The sequence below is a fragment of the Martes martes genome, assembly GCF_963455335.1.
Source record: "Martes martes genome assembly, chromosome: 10".
Classification (NCBI taxonomy): Eukaryota; Metazoa; Chordata; class Mammalia; order Carnivora; family Mustelidae; genus Martes; species Martes martes.
Genome location: NC_137898.1, coordinates 53345217 through 53370808, shown reverse-complemented (window position 1 = coordinate 53370808; position 25592 = coordinate 53345217). Strand labels below are relative to the sequence as shown.

At 38.9% G+C, this 25592-nt stretch overlaps 1 protein-coding gene across 1 annotated transcript; it reads right to left on the bottom strand.

Moving 5' to 3' along the window:
• Window positions 1-546: 546 nt before the first annotated feature.
• LOC308351468 (olfactory receptor 2D2) lies at window positions 547-1494 on the bottom strand (the record flags this gene model as incomplete). The annotated part of the gene is made up of 1 exon (XM_080817122.1): window positions 547-1494. The coding sequence occupies one exon, from the start codon at window positions 1492-1494 to the stop codon at window positions 547-549; it is 948 nt and encodes a 315-aa protein (XP_080673248.1).
• Window positions 1495-25592: the final 24098 nt, after the last annotated feature.

The following is a 25592-nucleotide window of genomic DNA, read 5'->3' as shown; positions in this document are numbered from 1 at the left end:
GCAAAGAGATTCAGAAGTACCAAAAGGTAAAGAGTTGGAGTAGCATCTGGGATAGATTGATAGTAATATATAACATGATTTAAAAAAAAAAAAAAGATGGACTTTATAGGTTCTAGGGTTTATAAAATGTGAATGTTTCTTGCAGGATTTCCTAACTCTTATTTTTTTAAAGGTTTTATTTATTTATTTATTTATTTATTTATTTGAGAGAGAGCAGGAGAGGGGACAAGGTCAGAGGGAGAAGCAGACTCCCCATGGAGCTGGGAGCCCAATGTGGGACTCAGTCCCAGAATTCTGGGATCATGACCTGAGCTGAAGGCAGTTGCTTAACCAACTGAGCCACCCAGGCATCCCAGGATTTCCTAACTCTTATGTGCTAAAACCGACAAGAAGGAAGGAGACCCTAGTTCTATTAGTCCATGAATTAATGTAAGGTGGAGCGTAGGTCCACAACAAGGTCCAAGGATGAGTATCTTAACATATTTCAAACTTTCTGAGGAACTACTCAACAAATCTTACAAGTAGGGAGCTAAGAGGTTCTCACAGTCAGTGACAGACATCAAGCCTGCATGGGAAATTCCTTGTTGCTACTTTCTTCAGAGCTCCCTTCACATCATTATTCCTCAGGCTATAGATGAGGGGATTAAGCATGGGTGTCACCATTGCATAGAACACAGACACCAGTTTTTTCTGTTCTTTGGAAGACTTTGGTGTCATGTAGGTCACAATTCCTGACCCATAAAAAAGGATGACCACTAGGAGGTGGGAGCCACAGGTAGAGAATGCCTTGAGCCTCCTCACAGCTGACTTCATCCTCACCACAGTCACTATGATGTGACTATAGGACACCAGAATTAGGGAAACAGGTAGGAGGAGAATCACGACACCCATGAGAAAAATGGCCATCTCTGAAGTGCGGGTGTCTGTGGATGCCAGGATCAACAGTGCAGGGGCCTCACAGAAGAAATGAGCAATACTATTGCTGCCTCGGTAGGGTAGCCTTAGTACAAAAGTGGTATCCACCACAGACACCAGAATGCCGCTGGTCCATGATCCTGCAGCCAGCTGGACACACACCCTCCACGTCATGACGCTAGGGTAATGCAGAGGGTTGCAGATGGCCACATACCGATCATAGGACATCACTGCCAGAAAGGCACACTGTGTGCATCCAAAAATGAGGAAGAGTATAAGCTGAGCTGCACAACGTGTGAATGAAATGACCTTCTTCCTGGATAGCAGGTGGACTAGGGCCTGAGGAATGATGTTGGTAGAAAAACAGAGGTCAGCCAGAGATAAGTTGCAGAGGAAAAAATACATGGGTGTGTGAAGCCGGGAGTCAGCCTGCACAAGGCACATGAGAAGCAGATTTGCAAGGACGGTGACCAGGTAGACACCCAGGAATACAATGAATAGCAGCTTCTGCGTGTGGGGGTCATCAGAGAGTCCCAGAAGGAGGAATTCGGTCACCTGTGTCTGATTTGATTGTCTCATAGTTTGTATTATTTTTTCAGTAAAAAGTCACATACTGCCAAACATAGGTCCATATAACCTATAAAATATGTCAATCAGATTTGGAAGACTTTGGGATTGCTCTCAGTCATTACCAGCCATTCCAAGAATCCCCTTTATATAGAAGAGGATCAGGTTGCTTTAGTTGGAATTTTCGGTGTTGTAAAACTTAATACCCTTAGGAAGGTGCATTTATTTTTAGTGTTATCTGCAAATGTAGAGTAGATCAAAAGAATTGTCTTCTTTATTCTGAGTATGAAAATTCTAATAATAAAAAAGGTTGAATTAATCTATAAAGCATGGCACTTAATTTCACTTTATTATCAGCTAAAACCCTTGAATCTTATGCTGCTATTGCCACATGTCCCCTGTTTTAAGATGGTGTTTGTTTTATTTTGATGCCTTGGGCATACAACTGTTGTTTCTTCCCTGAAAAGATGTCACTAAGGAATAAGAAATAAAAAAGAGCCAGAGTGTTTTGCAAAACTGACATTTTTTGGAGAAAAAAACCTGTTTTGAAAAAGCTCAGACACTCAGGAATAACTGGATAGTATGCCATAATCTCTGATAATCCCATCCGCAGTTTAGGCTGGAAATCTTAACCATCACTTAATTTCCAAAATAATAGACATACAATCACAACTTTTCCATTTGAAGCCACCAATTTGACTAGTTTTCTGCGTTCAGACTAAACAGCACTAAACAACCACCTCTAGCTTATTATCGCGCACTGCCTTGCATTATCAGTCTATTCATCCCAGAGTTTAAAAACTTCCTTGAAAACTGTATATTTTTCATTTTATTTAAAGATTTTATTTATTTGATAAAGAGTGAGTGAGAGCACAAGTAGGGGGAGCACCAGAGGAAGAGGGAAGACCAGGTTCCCCACTGAATAGGGAGTCTGATGCAGGGCTCAATCCCAGGACCCCAAGATCATGACCTGAGCCAAAGGCAGACACTTAACCTACTGAACCACGCAGGCGCCCCTATATCTTCTTCGTTTTTGTGCCTTTTTTTAAAGATATGGCATAGGGGCTTATATGATTGAATATCATTAATTAAAGAAAATGAAAATAATTTGATCATATGATTTAGTAGAGTTCTTTAAAAAGCCTACCACATTCTGATCTCACTAAGAAGTCAACATAGGTTCTTGCTGACTTTGTTCCCCCACACAGGAAGAACAACCAACAATATTGAAGAATAAGACACCACTGAGAGAAGCCTAGATCATGGGGCTTCTGGGTTCTCCAGGGCTGAAGAAAGCACTGCACCACAGAGACTAAGACAGATGGCATTAGAAAGGTAAGAGAATATTAAGGAGGACACGTGTTGTGATGAGCACTAGGTGTTATATTGCCACTACTGAATCATTGAACACTATATCACAAACAAATGACATACTATATGTTGGCTAACTGAACATAATATAAATAGAAAGGTAAGAGATGCAGCTACACAGTGACTGCATTGTCCTTCCCCCACGTCTGTGCAGGACCATGTAGGGAAGTCTCTTCTGAGCCTCCTCTCACTCTAGTAGGAAAAGAAAGCCCAGGGGAGACAATCTGCAGCATCCTAACATTCTCAGTTGCTTTGCGGGAGCACGTGCTCTGATCTCACACCACAGACACTGCAGGGGAATCAATGGGGCTCAACCACCAGGTATCTGATTATGATAGAGAAGTGAGGAGGGGCTTGCAACAATCAGCACACTGATTTTGGCAGACCAAATTTATACCTGCAGTGCCCAAGGACTAATCCTAACCAGCAGTTTTACTCACCTGCAGGACCAAGTCATGGGGGCACTCTGATCAGATAATAGGGTGAGGTACAGATCTGCTTGATTCCGATCCATAAAGGAGTTTTGCTGACCTTAGAGCCTGGTTTGCCCATGCCCAGCAAGGGAGCTAAATCACAACCCTACCTGAAGTGAAGAGTGTTTTCTTACCCCTTCTGACCAGAAGGGCTTATGGCAAATCCTGGAAGCAGTATAACCCAGCAGCACTCAAGCTGAGAGATGTGTGGGGGGAGTTGATTGCAAAGCCAGTATCAGTGGAATATTCCTGTGCTACACGCTGGCAAGGGAGTTAATGCATAGCCTAGACTGAGGGTAAATTCCAGCCCCTTCCAACTGGAGGCTTCCTGAGAAGTGAGAGTAGCCTGGAGTGGCCCACCCCCTTCCACTCAGGTAAGGAAGCTAGTAGCTTCCTTCCACCCATTGTCAACAGTGTCTTCTGACCCCACCTGCCTGGAAGGACTGGTGAAAACTCCTAGAAGCACTGCAGCCCAGGGACATTGTGCAAAGAGGTGGTGCACAGGAGTGAGAGGTTCCAGAGCAAAGCCAGTGGCTCCGTTGCAGTCCTGATCATCTGGTAAGCCTGATCAGAGAATCCAGACAACCACAGAACACTTCCTACAGCCCCGCTTAGGTAGGGAACTAAGACAGCACTCCTACCAGTCTATACTCAGCAAGTAGCACACCTTCATCATGTCAACAGAATGAAAGAAAAGAATCATATGATCATCTCAATAGACACAGAAGCATTTGACAAAATTCAACATTCATTTGTGATAAAAACTCTTAACATATTACATAAAGAAGGAACATATCTCAGTGTAATACAGGCCATGTGTCACAAGCCCAGAGTTAACATTCATACTGAATGGTGAAGAGTTGAAAGCTTTTCCTCTATGATCAGGAGCAAGACAGTAGTATCCACTGTCACCAATTCTATTCAACATAGTACTAGAAGTCCTAGTTAGGGTAATCAGGCAACAAAAATGAATAACAGTTATCACAATTGGAAAAGAAGAAGCAGAAATGTTTGTATTTGCCGGTAATATTTTGTATATAGAAAATTCCAAAACTCAAAAAAAAAAAAAATCTGTGTTATCTAATCAGTGAATTCCATGAAGTTGCAGGATACAAAAGTAATATACAAAATCACTAGCATTTCTATACACTATCAATAAATTTCTGAAAAATCACTCCCATTTACAGTAGCATCAAAAACAAAATACTTAGGAATAAATTTGAGGAGGTGAAAGTTCTCTACTAAGAAAACTGTAAGACATTGATGGAAGAAATCAGAGACACATATGAATGGAAAGCTGTCCCATGTTGATGCTTGGATGATTTAATACTATAAAATGTCGATACTACCAAAAGCTATGTATAAATTCAATGCAATCCTTATCAAGAGTGCAATGGCATTTTTGCAGAAGTAGATAAAATACTGCTAACATTCATATGGAAGCACAAAAGATGCCAAATTGCAAAAGAAATCTTGAGGAAGAAGAACAAAGCAAGAGGCATCACACTTCCTGATTTCAAGCTATATGATAAAGCTATAGTCATCAAAACAGTATGGTAATGGCATAAATACAGACAAATCAACCAGTGAAACAGAAATGAGGACCCAGTAATAAACCCAAACACATGGACAGCTAATATTGAACAAGGGAACAAAAATTGCTAAAGGAAGGAAAGACAGTATCTTCAATCAATGGTATTGGGCTAATTGGATATGCACATGTGATAGAATGAAACTAGACTCACAAAAATTAACTTCAAATGAATTAGACTTGGGGACGCCTGGGTGGCTCAGTTGGTTAAGTGGCTGCCTTCAGCTCAGGTCATGATCCCAGCGTCCTGGGATCGAGTCCCACATTGGGCTCCTTGCTCGGCGGGGAGCCTGCTTCTCCCTCTGCCTACCACTCTGTCTGCCTGTGCTCGCTCACTCTCTCTCTAACAAATAAATAAATTAAAAAAAATTTAAAAAAAAATGAATTAGACTTGAATGTAAGTCCTGAAACAAGGAAACCCCTAGTAGAAAACATAGGCTTCTTGACCTGGGTGTTGGTAATGAATTTTTGGATAGGACTTCTAAAACATAAGCAGTAAAATAAAGAATAAGTGAGACTATAACAAACTAAAAAGCTTCTGTGAGAATACATCAAACTAAAAATCTTCTGCACAACAAAAGAAACCACCAGAAAGCGAAAACCAACTTATAGAATGGGAACAAATATTTGCAAAAGCATATTATCCAGCAAGGGGTTTGTATACAGAACATATGAAGAACTTACACAACTCATTAGTCATAGGGAAACCACAGGGACGTGTATCACCACATGCCTGTTAGAATGACCATCATAAAAAAGCAAGAGAACAAATGCTGGCATGGACAGGGAGAAAAGAGAGTCCTTATGCACTGTTGGTGGGATTGTAAGTTGGTACAGCCACTATGAAAAAGAGTATGAAGGAGCCTCAGAAAAATAAAATAGGACTACTACATTATCCAGCAGTTCCCCTCTGGGAACATATCCAAAGGAAATGAAAACCGTGACTTGCAAGGGTAACTACATCCCCGTGTTCATAGCATTATTCACAATAGCAACGAATTGGAAATAGGTTAAGTGTCCATCGATGGATAAATGAGTAACGAAATAGTGGTATATATAGAATGGAATGTTATTCCATATGAAAAACTAGGGAATTATTCTATATGAAAAACAATGTTATTCCATATGAGAAACTAGGGAATCATACCATTTGCGATACCATGGAAGGACCTCAAAGGAATTATGCTAAGTGACATTTAGTCAGACAATGACCAATACTGTATTATCTCATTTTTAGGAGGAATCTAAACTATACAAATGAAAAAAAAAAAACAAATAATAGAAAGAGATCAGACTTGTTATCAGAGGTGGAGGATGAGAGGTGGACGATTTGGAAGGAGGTGACCATAAGGTACAAACATCTGGTACCAAGGTAAATCTGAGGCATAGAATAAACAACATGATGACTATAGCTAACACTGCTTTATAGTATATTTGAAACAGTGAGTACTTTCTAAGAATTCCTATCACAAGGAGAATTTTTTCCATTTTTTTTCTTTTTTAATTTTCTCTATAGGAAAAGATTGATGTTCCCTGAAACTACTGTGGTTATCAATTCACAATATATGCAAGTCAGGTCATCATGCTATATTCCTTAAACTTAAACAGTGATGAATGTCAATTATTTCTCAGTAAAACTGGGGGGGTTTGGGGAGAGGGCTGATTATTCCCAGAGAGATTTTCAAGAGGTTGGGAGCAATAATAAAATTTCATTGAACTCTTCAAAAAGAAGGGAGAGAAATTTGAAGTCTAAAGTTTGAGTCTCTATGCAGAGTTTAGGCTTTCAACCCTTTATCTCTTTGGGTAAGTGCCTCAAAATAATGTTTTAAAAGTATCCCTTAGAATGTGTAGTGTTGCTAAGGAAATCAACCATATCAAAGTACAATTTTCCAAAATAGTTTTAGAAAGAAAATATGTGACATAATAATACATGTGCTTCTCTAGTAACACATTAAATTTCAAAAGGTGGCTGATAACCACCTTAAATTCAAAATAATGAGCTGAAAGGAGATTTTGAGGTATCTTCAACAACTGCAATGCGATATAAAAATACCTGTGATTTCTGTTGGTGATAAAGTCACATATAACTATTAATGATACTTTGACTTAGTTACCAACATTAAAACAAGACAGAGATTTTGCATTCAGTTAGAGTAAAGTAGAAGTAAAGAAGTAGCATTCACACCTTAATTGAAGAACTCGGAAGTTCAAGTGAAGACCCCTAGACTGAAAGAACGCCTAGTTTTCTCAAAAAGAAGCAATCAAATTCTATGTAATCTGACAATGGACTTCTGGGCGTCTGGATAGATCTGCACATCAAAGTGATGAAAGGCTCCAATTCATCACTGAAAGAATACATGAATATAACAAATTACTATGAACAATCACATCTCTGCTTGATGATCCCTTATGGTTCCCTTATCAGACCACAGGCCACCTTTCCAGCCATTTTCCCTGCCACATAGCTAGGATACACTGTTTCTTTAAAACCCCACTGATTTTTCCTGGGCACAATCCCTTTATTCAGATACACGCCCACTACTAGAGTTAGCATCACTTTCCTCGAACATTCATCACACTATGAATACTCAGTCACCTTATTTGTAGATCAAATGTCCAAGCACATGCTTGACACTAGGGATACAGAAAAAAGACCCAGCTCCTGAGGCCAAAGAATCTCAGGAGGAACCTAACAATGGTCATGTTTTATCCTCAATGTCAGTGTAGTCCTGGGAACATCCTAGATTCACAGCAAATAATAGTTTAATGAATGAATGTACTGGACCAATAGAGTCTTTATGACCTAACAGTTACTTAAATCTAACTAATAAAAAATTGCTTCTAAAGAAAAATGTAGTCTATCACTGAAATAGCGGACATAAAAAATTTTTTTGAGAAGACACGCTATTTTGTTGTGTACCTTCAGAATTTCCATCCATCTAGTGGAAGGTATTACCTGGCTAGTTCTTGGAGTCTCCCCAGGTCCTTTAGACATTGTTTCTCTCACTTCACAGTTCACACCCTTCCCAGAGTAGGAATTAATGCATGTCTCTAATCTCAGGGAAAACTAGATGGTAAGCAATCATGCTCAGTTTTGATGAAGAGAGAGAGAGTGAGGGCATACAACTGAACACTTCTCACAGAGTTTTAAGTGATGTCTATATCAGTAGTTAACTTAATGGAAGGGTGGCTACAAGATATTGCTGATTCTGTACCTTCCTCTGGCTAATAACTACAGGGTTTTAAAGACTACATTTAGGAAAAGTATTATCCAGGAACACCTTCCTTTCTGGTCCACACACGTTTCCCATTCCCCAATCCCATTTCACTCCCAACACATACACACATTAGGAAATAAACACATTCACAAACATCTAGAAACTAGATGCACTAGTGTACCTTCAGTATCATGTACTTACATCCATCAAGGCTAAAAACATTACACTGAAATTAGTTTCTTTCTCTGCTCCACTGAGATGTTCAGGGGCAGGGACCTCATCTGACTGCTCTTCATTCACAGCAAATAGAATAAACTGGTACAGACTAAGTGTACAACACATGGTTTCCGAGCTGATTGGACTTGAGCCAAAACACTGGGAGACAGTCAATGTGAGTCATAGTGTAACTTGTGATCTGTCAGAAGATAGGAGCTCTCACTGACCCTGGCACAACAGTAGAAGGTTACACCCCTGACCTTTCCTGATTTGTTTTTAAAAGCATATTATTCTCTAATGCAAATGTGGAAGAGAAAATGTTCCCCCAGGTGACTGTGAATCTGCCCCCAGGGTCAGAAATCTTCTGAAAGGAAAGCATGTGTACTGTCAACCTTTCTCTCCTATTATTCTGCCTTCTCTCTAGATTTAACATCAGCTTTCAGTTCATTTCTCTAAAAATGGCATATATTATGATTCAAGCAAGAGGATAGGAGCAGGGAGCCATGTATCTTCTAATATGACATTTCTTGTAGGAAGAAGATTTTGAGGGAATCCATAGGGACCAAGAAAAAATACTGAATTTCAGTTCTGATTCCAAGATCTTTGGTGCTCAAAATCACCCATTCCCTACCCTCTATGCCCACTTACTGTCTTCTAAGCCCAGATCAATAGAGGCATAAAAATCCACTCTCAAACGATCAGTACTGACTCCATGGAAGTTCTGCTTATGTCTCCTCTAGGTGAGGACCATGGTCTCCTTCACAGGGAATTCGACATTGTAGTTGTGGTTTGATAAGGTAGATCCACTGTGGAAAAAAACTTTGACTAGATCTATTAAAGAAGATTTAGCTCTAAGAATCCGACTGTTTGGACAAAATCAGTTGAATTTTAAAAGCAAAATTTATGAAGAGATAGAAACCAATTCACTGCCAATATACACTCAGTTATTACCTTTGTCTACCCTGTGCCTTCTCTTTCCACCCCTTTAATAGTCTTACCAAGATTTTCTCATCTGGTGAAGGAAAACAGATCAAATTAGCATATCAAGCCAGTAAAAACATCTCAGTGTTGAGGGGGAATCTGCTACAGGTGTATTGGCTGCAGGAGTGGGTAGAGTGGAGACTGCAAGACTGAGGTACTCTTGTCATAAGTCATCTGAGTCCAAGAGCTCAGTAAAATCTCTGAGGCCAATGTCAAGGACAAGACAGGGAAGGGAATCCCCAACACTGCCTTGTCCTCCTGTTCCATCCAAAGGTCTTATTGACATCAGGACATACTAAGCCACAGTAGTTCCATTTAAATGAGGACACCAGAAGGATCCTAGGAGCAGTCTCTGGAGTGGCTGAAGTGCTCAGGAGAATTCTGAATCATTAGGGTGGATCTTGAGCTGTGTTTTCTCTCAGAGGTTCCCCAATGGTTATAAGGAGAACAGAAAATAACATGCAGTTAGCACTCACATCTCCACTTATGGGTCCCATGACCAGTTCTTCTCACCTGTCTTCTTTCTTGGGAAGTGAGGTATTGTTGCAATTAAGTATTTGGTTTCTAGACTCTAGTTGAATCCCAATTACATTACATACTCTATGTATGATTTTCAAGAATTTCATCATTTGTAGAAGATGAATATGATGTGTCCCGGATGATGATATACTTCAGTTATTAACATTTTAACAATATTTTAATGTCTTTACTTACACACATAGTTATTTTAATAACTTGATGCTAAGTTGTAGCCTGAATTCCCAGAACATATAAGGGGCTCCTACAAATAAGAAAAGTCAGAAATGTCCAATTTTTTTAAATGGGCAAAGACTAGAACATGTACTTGCAGTATAGGAAATACCAATAGCTAATAAGCATATAAAAAGTATATAACATAATTAGCCATCAGAATACATAAATTAAAACCACAGTGAGGGGCGCCTTGGTGGCTCAGCTGGGTAGGTATCTGACTTGATTTTGGCTCAGGTCATCATCTCAGGTTTGTGGGATCAAGCCCCATGTGGGGCTTCATGTTCAGGGTGGAGTCTGCTTGTCCCTTTCCTTCTCCTCCTCCCTGTGCTTGTTTTCTCTCTCTCTTTCTTAAATAAATAAAATCTTAAAAAAATTAAACCACAATGAAATACTACTAAGCTTTGTAAAAATGGATTAAAACAACTGAAGATGTGGAGCAATTTTTACTGCTTACTGGAGCGTAGTTTGGTACAATCAATATAAAAAGTCCATTTGGAAGCAACTTTGAAAACTGACCTTAAATATATGCCTTCTCTCCTACAGTCCATTTGTTTCACTTCTGTGTGATATACACACCTTATGGAAATGAGTGTTTACCTCCACCTCAAGTATATACAAGTATTTTTGTTAAACAGCCATACTCAAAATAACCAGAAATGGCAACAATATAAATTTGGATAGACAAGATAAAAGATAAATTGAATGAAGTGCAATACTAAGGTTTATTTTTAAAAGAATGAACTACTGCTATGTGCAACTACAGAGACAAAAAGATGTCTAGTAAAAGAAGCTAGACATATAAGAAGTATATTTTATAGGATTCCATTTCTTTGAAGCTCAAAACAAATTATTTTAAAAACAAAATATTTTTTAAAATTCCAAATAATGGTTACCTTTGAGAGACTGTTGATTTGGAGTTGACTGGGAGCATTTTGATGGTTGTGAGGGTTCTGCTTTCTGATCTATATAATAGTTACACAGACATATACATACTTAAGACTTGTTGAGCTGTACTGAAGATTGGTGCAATTCTGTATGTAAGTAATACCTCATTTAAAGAGAAGGAGAGGGCAGCGTGCCTGGGTGGCTCAGTGGGTTAAGCCTCTGCCTTTGGCTCAGGTCATGATCTCAGGGTCCTGGGATCAAACCCCACATCAGGCTCTCTGCTCAGCAGGGAGCCTGCTTCCCCCCCCTCTCTCTGCCTGTCTCTTTGTGATCTCTTTCTCTATCAAATAAATAAATAAAATCTTAAAAAATAAAATTAAAGAGAAGGAGAGGGATGCCTGGGTAGCTCAGCTGGTTAAGTGTCTGCCTTCAGCTCTGGTCATGATCCCAGGGACCTGGGATCGAGTCCCACATCCAGCTCCTTCCTCAGAGGGGAGAGTGCTTCTGCCTGCAGCTCCTCTCTTGTGTTTTCTCTCTCTTTCTCTCTCTCTCTCTCTCTCTCTCTCTCTGACAAATAAATAAATAAAATCTTTTTAAAAAAAGGGAGAGAGAAAAGAGGGGAAATAATGAAGTTAAGCATTTAATTCAAACTGCTGGGTCTTTCACAGGAGTGTGAAATAGTGAAGCAAATCCAAAGGCACAAACAAGTAAATAATAGAAAAGAAGAAATCAGTGAAATAGAAAACAAAATATAAATATAAGACTAACAAAATCCCAAATTTTCCTTTACACTGATTACTAAGATAGCCTAAAGTCAAAAATTATTTGTTAGAGCAAAAATAGTAAAGTAGGGAACTCGAGTGGCCCTCCCTCCAAAGAAATACAAAAAACATCACAAATGCTGTCAGAACACACTTTATCAGCTTCTGGAAAATAGAAGTTTACAGCACCCAATTGAATGTTTAATCAGGAAGAAGACAACTAAAACCATGTTTGTGTTGTTTAACTTAGTCCAACCATGAAAGTGAAATGACATCTCACAGAATGGGAGAAAATAACTGCAAATCAAGTATCTGAGGAGGGTCTAGTATCCAGAATATTTAAGGAACTCATGCAACTCAAAATCAAAACAGATGAACAACATAATTTAAAAATGGATAAAGGACTTGAAAAGGTATATCTCCAAAGAAGATATAGATATCACTGACAAGAACATGAAAGGATGCTGCACATCCCTAGGCAGGAATTTGGGAATCATAAATTAAAACCACAGTTAGAAATGGAACCTCTCTAGGATGTCTGTCATGATCCCTGAGGGAGAGGGACAAGCATATAGTCCCAGTTTGGGAAGGGAAGAGGATTTGCAGCATTACCTCCTATTTGCCACATTCTCTTCCTTGTATCAGAACTCTAGCTCACCATCTCTGCCCATTCATCCTACATTCAGTTCAGAAGCTGAGTGCTTCTGAATTTGAGTATGTTTTCTAAATTCCCAGCCCCCAACAGTGAGTTTGTCCTCCGCATGCTGGAGGAAAGCTTTTGATTGAAGTGTGGTGTTATGAAGCTACTAAGACTACCTGGAGACTTGATGGTGTCCAAGACTAAAGGAGAACACTGATCACCTTTCTCCTTAATCCTTGCCCACCTAACTCAACAATGGAGGGTGGCTAGAGGCTGGTTAGAAGTGAAGGCATTTATTTCTTCTTTGAAAGTTTGATAGAATTCCCCAGGGAATCCGTCAGGTCCTGGGCTCTTGTTTTTTGGGAGGTTTTTGATCACTGCTTCAATCTCGTTACTAGATATCGGTCTATTCAGGTTGTCAATTTCTTCCTGGTTCAATTTTGGGAGTTTATAGTTTTCCAGGAATGCATCCATTTCATCTAGGTTGCTTAGCTTATTGGCATATAACTGTTGATAATAGCTTCTGATGATTGTTTCTACTTCCTTGGTGTTAGTTGTGATCTCTCCCTTTTCATTCATAATTTTATTAATTTGGGCTTTCTCCCTTTTCTTTTGGATTAGTGTGGCCAATGGTTTATCGATCTTATTGATTCTTTCAAAAAACCAGCTTCTAGTTTCGTTGATACGTTCTACTGTATCTCTGGTTTCTACCTCATTGATCTCTGCTCTAATCTTGATTATTTCCCTTCTTACGTGTGGAGTTGGTTTGATTTGTTGTTGATTCTCTAGTTCTTTAAGGTGTAGAGACAGCTGGTGTATTCTGGATTTTTCAATTTTTTTGAGGGAGGCTTGGATGGCTATGAATTTCCCCCTTAGGACCGCCTTTGCTGTATCCCATAGGTTTTGGACGGAAGTGTCTTCATTCTCATTGGTTTCCATAAATTGTTTAAGTTCTTCTTTGATCTCCTGGTTGATCCAAGCATTCTTAAGCAAGGTGGTCTTTAGCTTCCAGGTATTTGAGTTCCTTCTGAACTTTTCCTTGTGATTGAGCTCCAGTTTCAAAACATTGTGATCTGAGAATATGCAGGGAATAATCTCAGTCTTTTGGTATCGGTTGAGCCCTGATTTGTGACCCAGTATGTGGTCTATTCTGGAGAAGGTTCCATGTGCACTTGAGAAGAATGAGTATTCTGTTGTTTTAGGGTGGAATGTTCTGTATATATCTATGAGGTCCATCTGGTCCAATGTGTCATTCAATGCTCTTATTTCTTTATTGATTTTCTGCTTCGATGATCTGTCTATTTCTGAGAGAGGTGTGTTAAGATCTCCTACTATTAATGTATTCATATCAATATGACTCTTTATCTTGATTAATAGTTTTCTTATGTAATTGGCTGCTCCCATATTGGGGGCATAGATATTTACAATTGTTAGATCATCTTGGTGGATAGTCCCTTTAAGAATGATGTAGTGTCCTTCAGACACTTCTCCAATGAAGACATACAAATGGCTACCAGACACATGAAAAAATGTTCATCATCACTAGCCATCAGGGAGATTCAAATCAAAACCACATTGAGATACCACCTTACACCAGTTAGAATGGCCAAAATTAGCAAGACAGGAAACAACGTGTGTTGGAGAGGATGTGGAGAAAGGGGAACCCTCTTACACTGTTGGTGGGAATGCAAACTGGTGCAGCCACTTTGGAGAACAGTGTGGAGATTCCTCAGGAAATTAAAAATAGATCTTCCCTATGACCCTGCAATTGCACTGCTGGGTATTTACCCCAAAGATACAGATGTAGTGAAAAGAAGGGCCATCTGTACCCCAATGTTTATAGCAGCAATGGCCACAGTCGCCAAACTGTGGAAAGAACCAAGATGCCCTTCAACGGATGAATGGATAAGGAAGATGTGGTCCATATACACTATGGAGTATTATGCCTCCATCAGAAAGGATGAATACCCAACTTTTGTAGCAACATGGACAGGACTGGAAGAGATTATGCTGAGTGAAATAAGTCAAACAGAGAAAGTCAAGTATCATATGGTTTCACTTATTGGTGGAGCATAACAAATAATGTAGAGGACAAGGGTAGATGGAGAGGAGAAGGGAGTTGAGGGAAATTGGAAGGGGAGGTGAACCATGAGAGACTATGGACTGTGAAAAACAACCTGAGGGTTTTGAAGGGGCGGGGGTGGGAGGGTGGGGGAACCAGGTGGTGGGTATTGGGGAGGGCACGGATTGCATGGAGCACTGGGTGTGGTGAAAAAACAATGAATACTGTTACGCTGAAAATAAATAAAAATTTTAATTAAAAAAAAGATGTTACTGATCAAATCCAGGTATGGCCATACTGTACCAGAGAAGTAGAAGGTATATTATAGCAGAGTGCCTGACCATAGTGGGTTCTTGAAGCATTCAAGGTCTAATTCTTTCACTGAAAATTAAAGTAAATAAAAAAAGCTAAACACTCTATTTGCTACTATTATTAAAGATAAAATAGTTTATATTATCAAAAATACTGTCAAAAATAAATATTTCCGAAGTATAAAAAAAAAAAAAAAGAAGTGAAGGCATTTAGAAAATACTTGCAGCATCAGGGGCTAGAGGGATGGATATGATGTCACTTTTGGTTTGATAGAAAGCTCTCAGATTCATAAATGAGGCTAGAGGCAATAGCCTTAAGGTATGGATTAGTAGGGTCCAGGGATTGGAGTCTCACCATGGTTCCTCTTCCTTGCCTGGGGACTAGACAAACTGAGGACAATGTGGCTATAGCAGATAGTCGTGGCAGTCAGTGGTAGCAGAAAGAGGTAGTAGAAGGTTAAGAGGTTGTAGGTGATCTTTTGCCATGGAGCCTTGAAACTGCCTTTGGTGACACACTGAGTGAAGGGGACTGGGCCAGCTTGGCAGATGGTATGGAACAAGAACAGCTGGAGAAATTTGAGGACTGTTAGAGGTGGCCTCCCTTCACCTTCCCACCAGTCACACTATCCCAGTTCATCCTTAATTCTCTGCAGAGCTGCATATTGCTGAGTTCATCCATAGGACCATATTTAAAAGCTTAAAAACGTGAGAATCCCTATTTTTCCCCTTATGCTACAGAACTAGTCATTAAGTTTGTTAAATTCTGGGACTTAAGGAATCTTGCTTTCTCAAGTACTATTCTAATATAGCATTTTCTAAAAGGATATTTCTAACACCTCACAAAAATTTTTAGTTGAAATGATTTTTCCAATGTGTCTAATTCTGTGGGAAAAGAAATTTTGTATAAAATGGTTGCTGCTAGAACACTCAAGAAAGAAACTGAAGAAGACACAAAAAGATGGAAGACCATTCCATGCTCTTGGATCGGAAGAATAAACATTGTTAAAATGTCTATACTGCCTAGAGCAATCTATACTTTTAATGCCATTCCGATCAAAATTCCACCAGTATTTTTCAAAGAGCTGGAGCAAATAATCTTAAAATTTGTATGGAATCAGGAGACCCCGAATCGCTAAGGAAATATTGAAAAACAAAAATAAAACTGGCGGCATCACGTTACCTGATTTCAAGCTTTACTACAAAGCTGTGATCACCAAGACAGCATGGTACTGGCATAAAAACAGACACATAGACCAGTGGAACAGAGTAGAGAGCCCAGATATGGACCCTCAGCTTTAAGGTCAAATAATCTTTGACAAAGCAGGAAAAAATATACAGTAGAAAAAAGACAGTCTCTTCAATAAATGGTGCTGGGAAAACTGGACAGCTATATGTAAAAGAATGAAACTCGACCATTCTCTTACACCATACACAAAGATGAACTCGAAATGGATAAAAGACCTCAACATGAGACAGGAATCCATCAGAATCCTAGAGGAGAACCTAGGCAGTAACCTCTTTGATATCAGCCACAGCAACTTCTTTCAAGATATGTCTCCAAAGGAAAAGGAAACAAAAGCGAAAATGACCTTTTGGGACTTCATCAAGATCAAAAGCTTCTGCACAGCAAAGGAAACAATCAACAAAACAAAGAGGAAACCCACAGAATGGGAGAAGATATTTGCAAATGACAGTACAGACAAAAGGTTGATATCCAGGATCTATAAAGAACTTCTCAAACTCAACACACACAAAACAGATAATCACATCAAAAAATGGGCAGAAGATATGAACAGACACTTCTCCAATGAAGACATACAAATGGCTACCAGACACATGAAAAAATGTTCATCATCATTAGCCATCAGGGAGATTCAAATTAAACCACATTGAGATATCACCTTACACCAGTTAGAATGGCCAAAATTAGCAAGACAGGAAACAACGTGTGTTGGAGAGGATGTGGAGAAAGGGGAACCCTCTTACACTGTTGGTGGGAATGCATGTTAGTGCAGCCACTTTGGAGAACAGTGTGGAGATTCTTCAAGAAATTAAAAATAGAGCTTCCCTAGGACCCTGCAATTGCACTACTGGGTATTTACCCCAAAGATACAGATGTAGTGAAAAGAAGGGCTATCTGTACCCCAATGTTTATAGCAGCAATTGCCATGGTTGCCAAACTGTGGAAAGAACCAAGATGCCCTTCAACAGATGAATGGATAAGGAAGATGAGGTCCATATACACTATGGAGTATTATGCCTCCATCAGAAAGGATGAATACCCAACTTTTGTATCAACATGGATGGGACTGGAAGAGATTATGCTGAGTGAAATAAGTCAAGCAGAGAGAGTCAAGTATCATATGGTTTCACTTATTTGTGGAGCATAACAAATAACATGGAGGACAAGAGTAGATGGAGAGGAGAAGGGAGTTGAGGGAAATTGGAAGGGGAAATGAACCATGAGAGACTATGGACTCTGAAAAACAACCTGAGGGTTTTGAAGGGGCAGGGGGTGGGAGGTTGGGGGAGCCTGGTGGTGGGTATTATGGAGGGCATGTATTGCATAGAGCACTGGGTGTGGTGCAAAAACAATGAATTCTGTTATGCTAAAAGAAATTTTAAAAATTCATTAAAAAAATAAAATAAAATAAAATGGTTGCTGCTAAAATTTCAGGCCATTTTGCAATCACTCTGTGAAGTGAGCTTTAGTAATAGCCTTATGCACAATAATTATAACACTGAAGCAATGTTAAGTAATAAAACTTAATTTTAAAATAAAAAACTTTTTACAAAAAAAAAGAAAAGAAAAGGAAATAGAACATTTTCCTTTTCCACTGGCATTATTGTCAAGCCACAAAAATAAAAGCCAGATTACATTGTTGGGGGGGCAGTGGGGGGAGGACTACAAAGTGGAACAGAATTGAGAGCTCATACACTGGGTGTTACAGGCAGCTGATGAATTATTGAACCTTGCATCAGAAACTAGTGAAGTGCTGGCTAATTGAATTGATATTAAATTGAATTTATATTAAAAAAAGAATTGAGAGCTCCTAGATAGACATATGTGAAATTTAATGTACAACAGGGTTATTCCAAAAATCATTTGGAAGATGACAAATAGTGCAGTAAAAAGTATTGATAAATACTAGTTTGCTACCGAGAAAAAAATAAAACAGGATTTCACCATAACATGACACAAGAAGGTAGACTCTAAATGGGCTAAATAACTAAGAGTTCAAATAGAACAATGATGTTATAGGAAAAAACATAACAGAACATCTTTTGACCTACAGTAAGGACCCTTCAAAGCACAGACCATAATGAAAAACTTAATGAATTTGATTTCCTCAAAATCTGGAATTTGTCTTCAATGAAGAAGATGATGAGTAAAGTTAAAATGTTGATGAGATCATAGACCTGTACCCCTGGGGCTAAAAATACATTATATGTTTATAAAAAATTTAAAATTTTTTTAAAATGTTTTAAAATGTTGTTCCTTGTCTTGTTAAAATGTTTAAAATTTTTTTAAATGATGAGAAAATGGATGAGATATTTGTGCTATGTAAAATAAATAAGAATAAGAACTTAATATCAGGAATTTATAATAAATTCTAAAGATCAAGAAGAAAAGGAAGAAACCCCCAATAAGAAAAACAAAACAAAACAAACAAAAAGAGGATATACGAGGGAATTCACAGAAATTAACTTCTAAGGGTTGCAAAAACAGAAAACAATACTCAAATTCATTAGTACTGAAAGGTATACAAACTAAAACAACAAAGAGATATCTATTTACCCCTATTAGGCATGCAGAAATTAGAAAGTTGGATATTGTAAAGCATTGGCAAATGTAGAAAAGAGGAATACTCACATTTGGGAAAATGTAGAGAGATACAGCCATTCTGGGAAGGAACCTGGTATTATTGGGTCACCTTATGCCTATGCAAAGGATATAGTCATGTCACAGAAAAAGGAAATGAAAATGATCAATAAACATATAAAATTATGCTCATCCTCAAGCATAATTAAAGTATCCTATAATAAATTAACAGAGATACCATTTTTTAACCTAATGCATTAACAAAATTGAAGAGTTTCATAATACCAAATGTTAGTAATCATGTAACTAAATAGGAACTTTTATGCAATTTTGATGCCTTTTTTGTTAATTAAATGAACTTTTCAATAAGACAGTTGGCATCATCACTAGCCATCAGGGAGATTCAAATTAAAACCACGTTGAGATACCACCTTATACCAGTTAGAATGGCCAAAATTAGCAAGACAGGAAACAACGTGTGTTGGAGAGGATGTGGAGAAAGGGGAACCCTCTTACACTGTTGGTGGGAATGCAAGTTGGTGCAGCCACTTTGGAAAACAGTGTGGAGATTCCTCAGGAAATTAAAAATAGAGCTTCCCTATGACCCTGCAATTGCACTACTGGGTATTTACCCCAAAGATACAGATGTAGTGAAAAGAAGGGTCATGTCTACCCCAATGTTTATAGCAGCAATGGCCACGGTCGCCAAACTGTGGAAAGAACCAAGATGCCCTTCAACAGATGAATGGATAAGGAAGATGAGGTCCATATACACTATGGAGCATTATGCCTCCATCAGAAAGGACGAATACCCAACTTTTGTATCAACATGGATGGGACTGGAAGAGATTATGCTGAGTGAAATAAGTCAAGCAGAGAGAGTCAAGTATCATATGGTTTCACTTATTTGTGGAGCATAACAAATAACATGGAGGACAAGAGTAGATGGAGAGGAGAAGGGAGTTGAGGGAAATTGGAAGGGGAAATGAACCATGAGAGACTATGGACTCTGAAAAACAACCTGAGGGTTTTGAAGGGGCAGGGGGTGGGAGGTTGGGGGAACCAGGTGGTGGGTATTAGGGAGGGCATGGATTGCATGGAGCACTGGGTGTGGTGAAAAAACAATGAATACTGTTACGCTGAAAATAAATAAAAAATTTTTTAAAAAGACAGTTGGCAATATCTATTGACGTTTATCTAAAGGAATGTACTTTTAGATCCTGCAGTTAAACCTCAGAAAGTTATCTTCCAAATATATTTGACAAGGACTCAAAGATATATGTTCCAAGAAGTTCACTGTGGCACTGTTTTAATGTCTAAAAAGTAGAAAAAATCCTTATGTCCATTAATATGGATATGGTTAAGTAAATTACAGCATATTTATACCATGGAACATAATCATTTATTTTTAATGAGTTAGATTTATAGGTGCTATGAAATCAAAACTAAACTATAAATAATGTGCAGGTTGAACCACAAAAAAAAGTAAAACAATAAAATTCAAACTACTAGCATATCCTTAAGGTGATAAATGACATTTTGCAGAAACTAAATTACCACCTGAAATATGATTGGGGAATTAACAACTTCAGGGCATTTTCTTGAATCCCACATGGCTACACTATCATATGACAGCCTGTTCTTCCACCTGCTTTCTCTTACATTCTTTGAACTTTAGCTCATATGAATGCATCATTTGGATCTAAAATTTATCTTTGAAAACATGTTTTCACTAGCTTGAGAGAGCTGTGGGAGAAGTTCCATTTTCATGTGGCCGAACCAAAGTCTTAATAGTTTAAAAATTAATAGGTTAAAAGTCTCCTTCTATAAGACTGTCCTTGGTGAATTATTCCCACAAAAGAAAAGCTTGGACTTTATGTCCAGTAAATTAACAACTTTAATATAAGAGCCCACCCAGAACACCTGCTATCATGCTGATATGAAGACCATGCTAACTAAATTCAACTCCACTACTTAAGGTGATCATATGGCAACAAAACAACCACAAACCAAAATGAAGGTACAAGGCCTGGAATGCAGCTGTAGTACTCAGTTAGAAAGTTGGCACCCAGATAATCCAATATCTGCTTATTTTCACCTCTATTTCATTACTATATAAATGAAAACACGCGTTTGATAACTAGTAAACCCCTGAGATGATATCTGCTGGGCTGTTTGGAATGACCTGGGCATAAGGTTTGGAACAGGGATGTTAGTGTGGGTTGGAGACTTTAGTCTGTGACCTCATGTACATGTGCCCTAGGATGTCTCAGAGGATGGAAAGGTAATAAAGCTGAGGGCTTTGCAAGCTCCAGGGAATGCCCTGTTTACATACTCTCAGGACCTCACCTCTAAATATATCCTTGAAGGAAAAATGCTCTGTTCAGAACTGGGACCTAGGAGAATTGACATTTGTACCTTGAATGAAGAAAGGCAGAAAGGCTGGAGGTGGAGTCAGATTCCTAGGGATGACTGTTGCCCAGGCCCTGGGAGGCATTACTTGGGAGCCAACCCACAACGGGTGCTGTCCTTAGAGACTGGCTCTGCAGGCTGCAGAAATCATTGCCTCCCCCACTTGATCCTCCATTCCTTCACCAGTGACCTGGTGCTCACTCTCTGCCTCCTCTCTGTCCTCAGGTGAGAGTGGACAAGCTGTTGATGGGTCTCAGTCTGGAATCTTCAGTGCCATTTGGGGGGTGGGAGGTGGTCATGGCATTGGGAAAGGTAAATTTGGTCATTTACTTTCTTGCACATCAATGTTGTTCCTTGCTAAACTCCCAGGGACAACAATTGTATTCCCACTCTTCTCCAGAATCCCAGCCCCAAAATGCTTTCATCAGGGGTGGGGCTCCTTCCAGAAAGATCACAGAGGCTGTGCCTCTTGCTATTGAAAAGCAACTGCCTGATTTTCCCTTCCCTTCCTGTTTTAGCCCTTCAGTCTTCATTGTTTCTCTCTGCTTGCATGTGTTCTACCATGACCCATTGAACAGACAGGGGCTGGAGGGAAAACAGGACTCTTGCTTTGTGGAACCCCATGAAGAACTCCTTGCTTTTGAGTGTTCTCTGGTTCTAGGAGATGTGAAGGAATCAGGACTGCATGGTACACTGTTCTAGAAAGCCCGGCTCTGCTAGCCAACCCCCTGGTGAGTTATGACAGACAGCAGAGCGTGGGTCCCATTACAATCAATGTTGGCCTTCTAGTCCCAAAGAAGATACTAGCCCCCACTTCTGGTGCCCACACACACACTCCATACGTTGGTATCCTTCACACACAAGTCAGGCATAGTGGGTTCCCAAAACACCCAGCCTTGGTCAGTAACCAGTTGGCTCAGTACCTACTCTATGACATCTTTTGTTATTGTGAAAGATTTGTTGGGCGTGAGGGTACATGTATGAGAATATGAAATACTCCAGTGAGTATATCTGTGGTGTGTGGATTTCTGTGTGTTTATATAAGATACTATGAAGCTGAGAGCGAGTAGCTATATGAAGCATGTGGCATGTGTATTTAACAAAGAATAACGCCATGCATGCAATTGTGTGTGTGTGTGAGACACGGTCGGTCGCAAGGAAAGGCTATAGTAGTTACAAAGTTATTAGGGCCTCCGAGAATAAAAGACATTGCCTGTCCCTTTGCTTTGGGGACAGCCAGACTTAGAGATCTCTTCATGTCTTTCTTCCTTCTTCTACTTTTTCTCCACATCCCTAGATTCCCTCCAAGTTCAGTTTCCATTCTCTGATTTCTTCTAATTTCTACTCTCTTTATTGTATTTTCCCACTCTGATTTTTCTTCCTCGTTTTTTCTGAATTAGATAAAGATATGTCATTGCTTGATTAATTAGTAAATTTGACAGAGTCATATGAAATCTTTAGAACACGAAAGAACCTTTATCCCTGACCTTCTTTAGAATATAAATGATACTACATTTCATCTTTTTTAAAAATATTTTATTCATTTATTTATTTGTCAGAAAGAGAGAGAAAGAGAGAGAGAGAAAACAAGCAGGCAGAGGCAGAGAGAGAAGCAGGCTCCCCGCTGAGCAAGGAGTCTAATGTGGGACTCGATCCCAGGACCCTGGGATCATGACCTGAGCCGAAGGAAGTGACTTAACCAACTGAGCCACCCAGGCATCCCGATACTACATTTCATTTTATTTACCTCCTTTTTCACAGATTTTTATTATTCTCCTGTTTGGCAGTCTTCCCAGTCAACATACACATACATATGTACATGTGAAAATCCTACATTTAAGGAATAGAGAGATAGTCATTTTTTAAATATGATGTGCAGTCTCTCCCTGGATGTTAAGATTTTGTTGTGGGTTAAGAGTTTATCAGTGAGGGCGCCTGGGTTACTCAGTGGGTTAAGCCTCTGCCTTTGGCTCAGGTCATGATCTCCAGGTCCTGGGATCAAGCCCAGCATCGGTATTGGGCTCTCTGCTCATCAGGGAGCCTGCTTCCCCCTCTCTGCCTGCCTCTCTGCCTATATGATCTTTCACTCTCTCTCTCTGTAAAATAAATAAGTAAAATATTTTTTAAAAAAGAGTTTATCAATGACTGTGGACTCTGAGAAACAAACTGAAGGTTTTGGAGGGGTGGGGGTGGGGGGTTAGGTGAGCCTGGTGGTGGATATTAAGGAGGGCACGTATTGCATGGAGCACTGGGTGTGGTGCATAAGCAGTGAATCTTGGAATATTGAAAAAATAAAATAATTTGAAAAGAAGACTTTATCAATGAGATAAGGGTATTATTTAATGGACTCATCTCTAGAGAGAAAGATACACAATAATGCGCACACACACACACACACACACACACACACACACACACACAATCTGTATGAATCATACCCATTCATGTTATTTCCCAACCCTGTTTTGAAACTCAACAGTGTGAGCAACATCTTTCTACAGGAAATATGGATCTACTTCCATTTAATGGCTTAAGGTTAGTGCATCATGATCACAGCAGCCATTTCTTGAAATGGAGCTGTCAACATTGTGCAAACTACTTTCCATTAAATTCTTAATTTAATCTTTACATCCATACTATGAATTTGTGGTTTATATCCATTTCACACAAGGAGACTGAGGCATAAAGGAACTGAATCATAGGCAAAGGCCACAGAGCTAAGAAATAAGAGGAAAGGATTCGATCTATGCTGTATGATTCACACATCTCTACACTTACCCTTTTCCCTATATGGTATAGATTATATTACATGGAAAACAATAATTTGTTTAGCACATCACCTATTGTTGGGCTGTAAGCTGTTTTATTTTGGAAACAATCATATATGTAGATATCTTTTGAAACAAAGTTTTATGTCTACCCGTAATTATTTCCAAAAGTAAAGTTCTAAAAATAGCTTTATTCAGGAAAAAAAAGCAAATCTGTTTTGTAACTTTATATTTTTGATCACGTTCCAAGGAGATTTTATAAATGTTACATGCCTACATTTTTCATATCTGTTTGCCCCATTCTCAAAAATACAGTTGGAGATTTCAATCTATTTCAACTTTGCTAATCTAATGGGAGAGAAACATTACCTGCTATTTTATTTTCTGTTTCTCAAAGTGAGTATGAATATTCTTGACACAGTTTTTGGGCATTTGCATTTCTTCTCTGAATTGCCTGTATAATGTCCTCTTTGCATCATTTTCACTGGTATTCTTTTACTCTTTTTAAATGCTCTTTGATGTCCTAGTTTTCTATTTGTTGTTTATATATTTAAATGTATCTGTTCTTGTGGTTTGATTTGTAAATTCCTGATGATCAGTGATATGAGCATCTTTTTATGTGTCTGTTGGCCATCTGTTTGTCTTCTTTGGAGAACTGTCTGTTCAGGTTTTCCACCCTTTTTTTTTTATTATTGGATAATTTGGGTTTGCAGTGTTGAGTTGTATACATTTGTCGTATATTTAGATACTTACCTTTTATTGGCTATGTCATTTGCAAATATCTTCTCCCATTCAGTAGGTTGTCTTTAGTGTTGTTGTTTCCTTTGCTGTGCAGAAGGCTTTTATTTTGAAGTAGTCCCAATAGTTTATTTTTGCTTCTGTTTCCCTTGCTTCTGGAGACATATCTAGAAAGATGTTGCTATGGCCAACAACAGAGACATTCCTGCCTGTGTCTCTTCTAGTATTTTTATGGTTTTAGATCTCACATTGAGACCCTTAACCCATTTTGAGTTTATTTTTGCATATGGTGTAAGAAAGTGGTCTGGTTTCATTCTTCTGCATGCAGCTGTCCAATTTTCCCAACACCGTCTATGAAAAGCCTGTCTGTTTCCCACTGCATATGTTTGCCTCCTCTGTTAAAGATTAATCCACCATATAATGATGGATTAATGATGGGTTTATTTCTGGGCTCTCTGTTCTAATCTATACCTCTGTGCGTCTTTTGTTGTGCCAGTACTATATTGCTTTGATTACGACAGTTTTGCAGTATATCTGGAAATCTGCGACTGTGGTACCTACAGTTTTTGTTCTTTCTCAGGATTGCTTTGGTGCTTCAGGTTCTTTTGTGGTTGGTTCCATACAAATTTTAGGATTATTTGAATTGGTCCTGTGAAAAAATGATGTTGGTGTTTTGATAAGGATCGCATTGAATCTGTAGATGGCTTTGGGCACTATGGATATTTTAACAGTATTTTGTTCTTCCAACCCATGAGCATTTGTGTCATCTTCGATTTTTTTCATCAGTGTTTTACAGTATTCACAGTACAAGCCTCTCACCTCCTTGGTTAAGGTAACACCTAGCTATCCTGTTCTTTTTGGTGCAGTCGTAAATGGGATTGTTTCTTAATTTCCCTTTCTGCTGCTTCAGTTGTTAGTATATAGATATGCAACAGGTTTCTCCATATTGATTTTGTATCCTGGGACCTTACAGAATTCACTCATCAGATTCTAGCAGTTTTTTTGGTGGAGTCTTAAGGATTTTCTATACATAGTATCATGTCATCTGCAGATAGTCAAAGTTTTACTACTTTGTTGCTAATTCGGATGCCTTTATTTCTTTTTCTT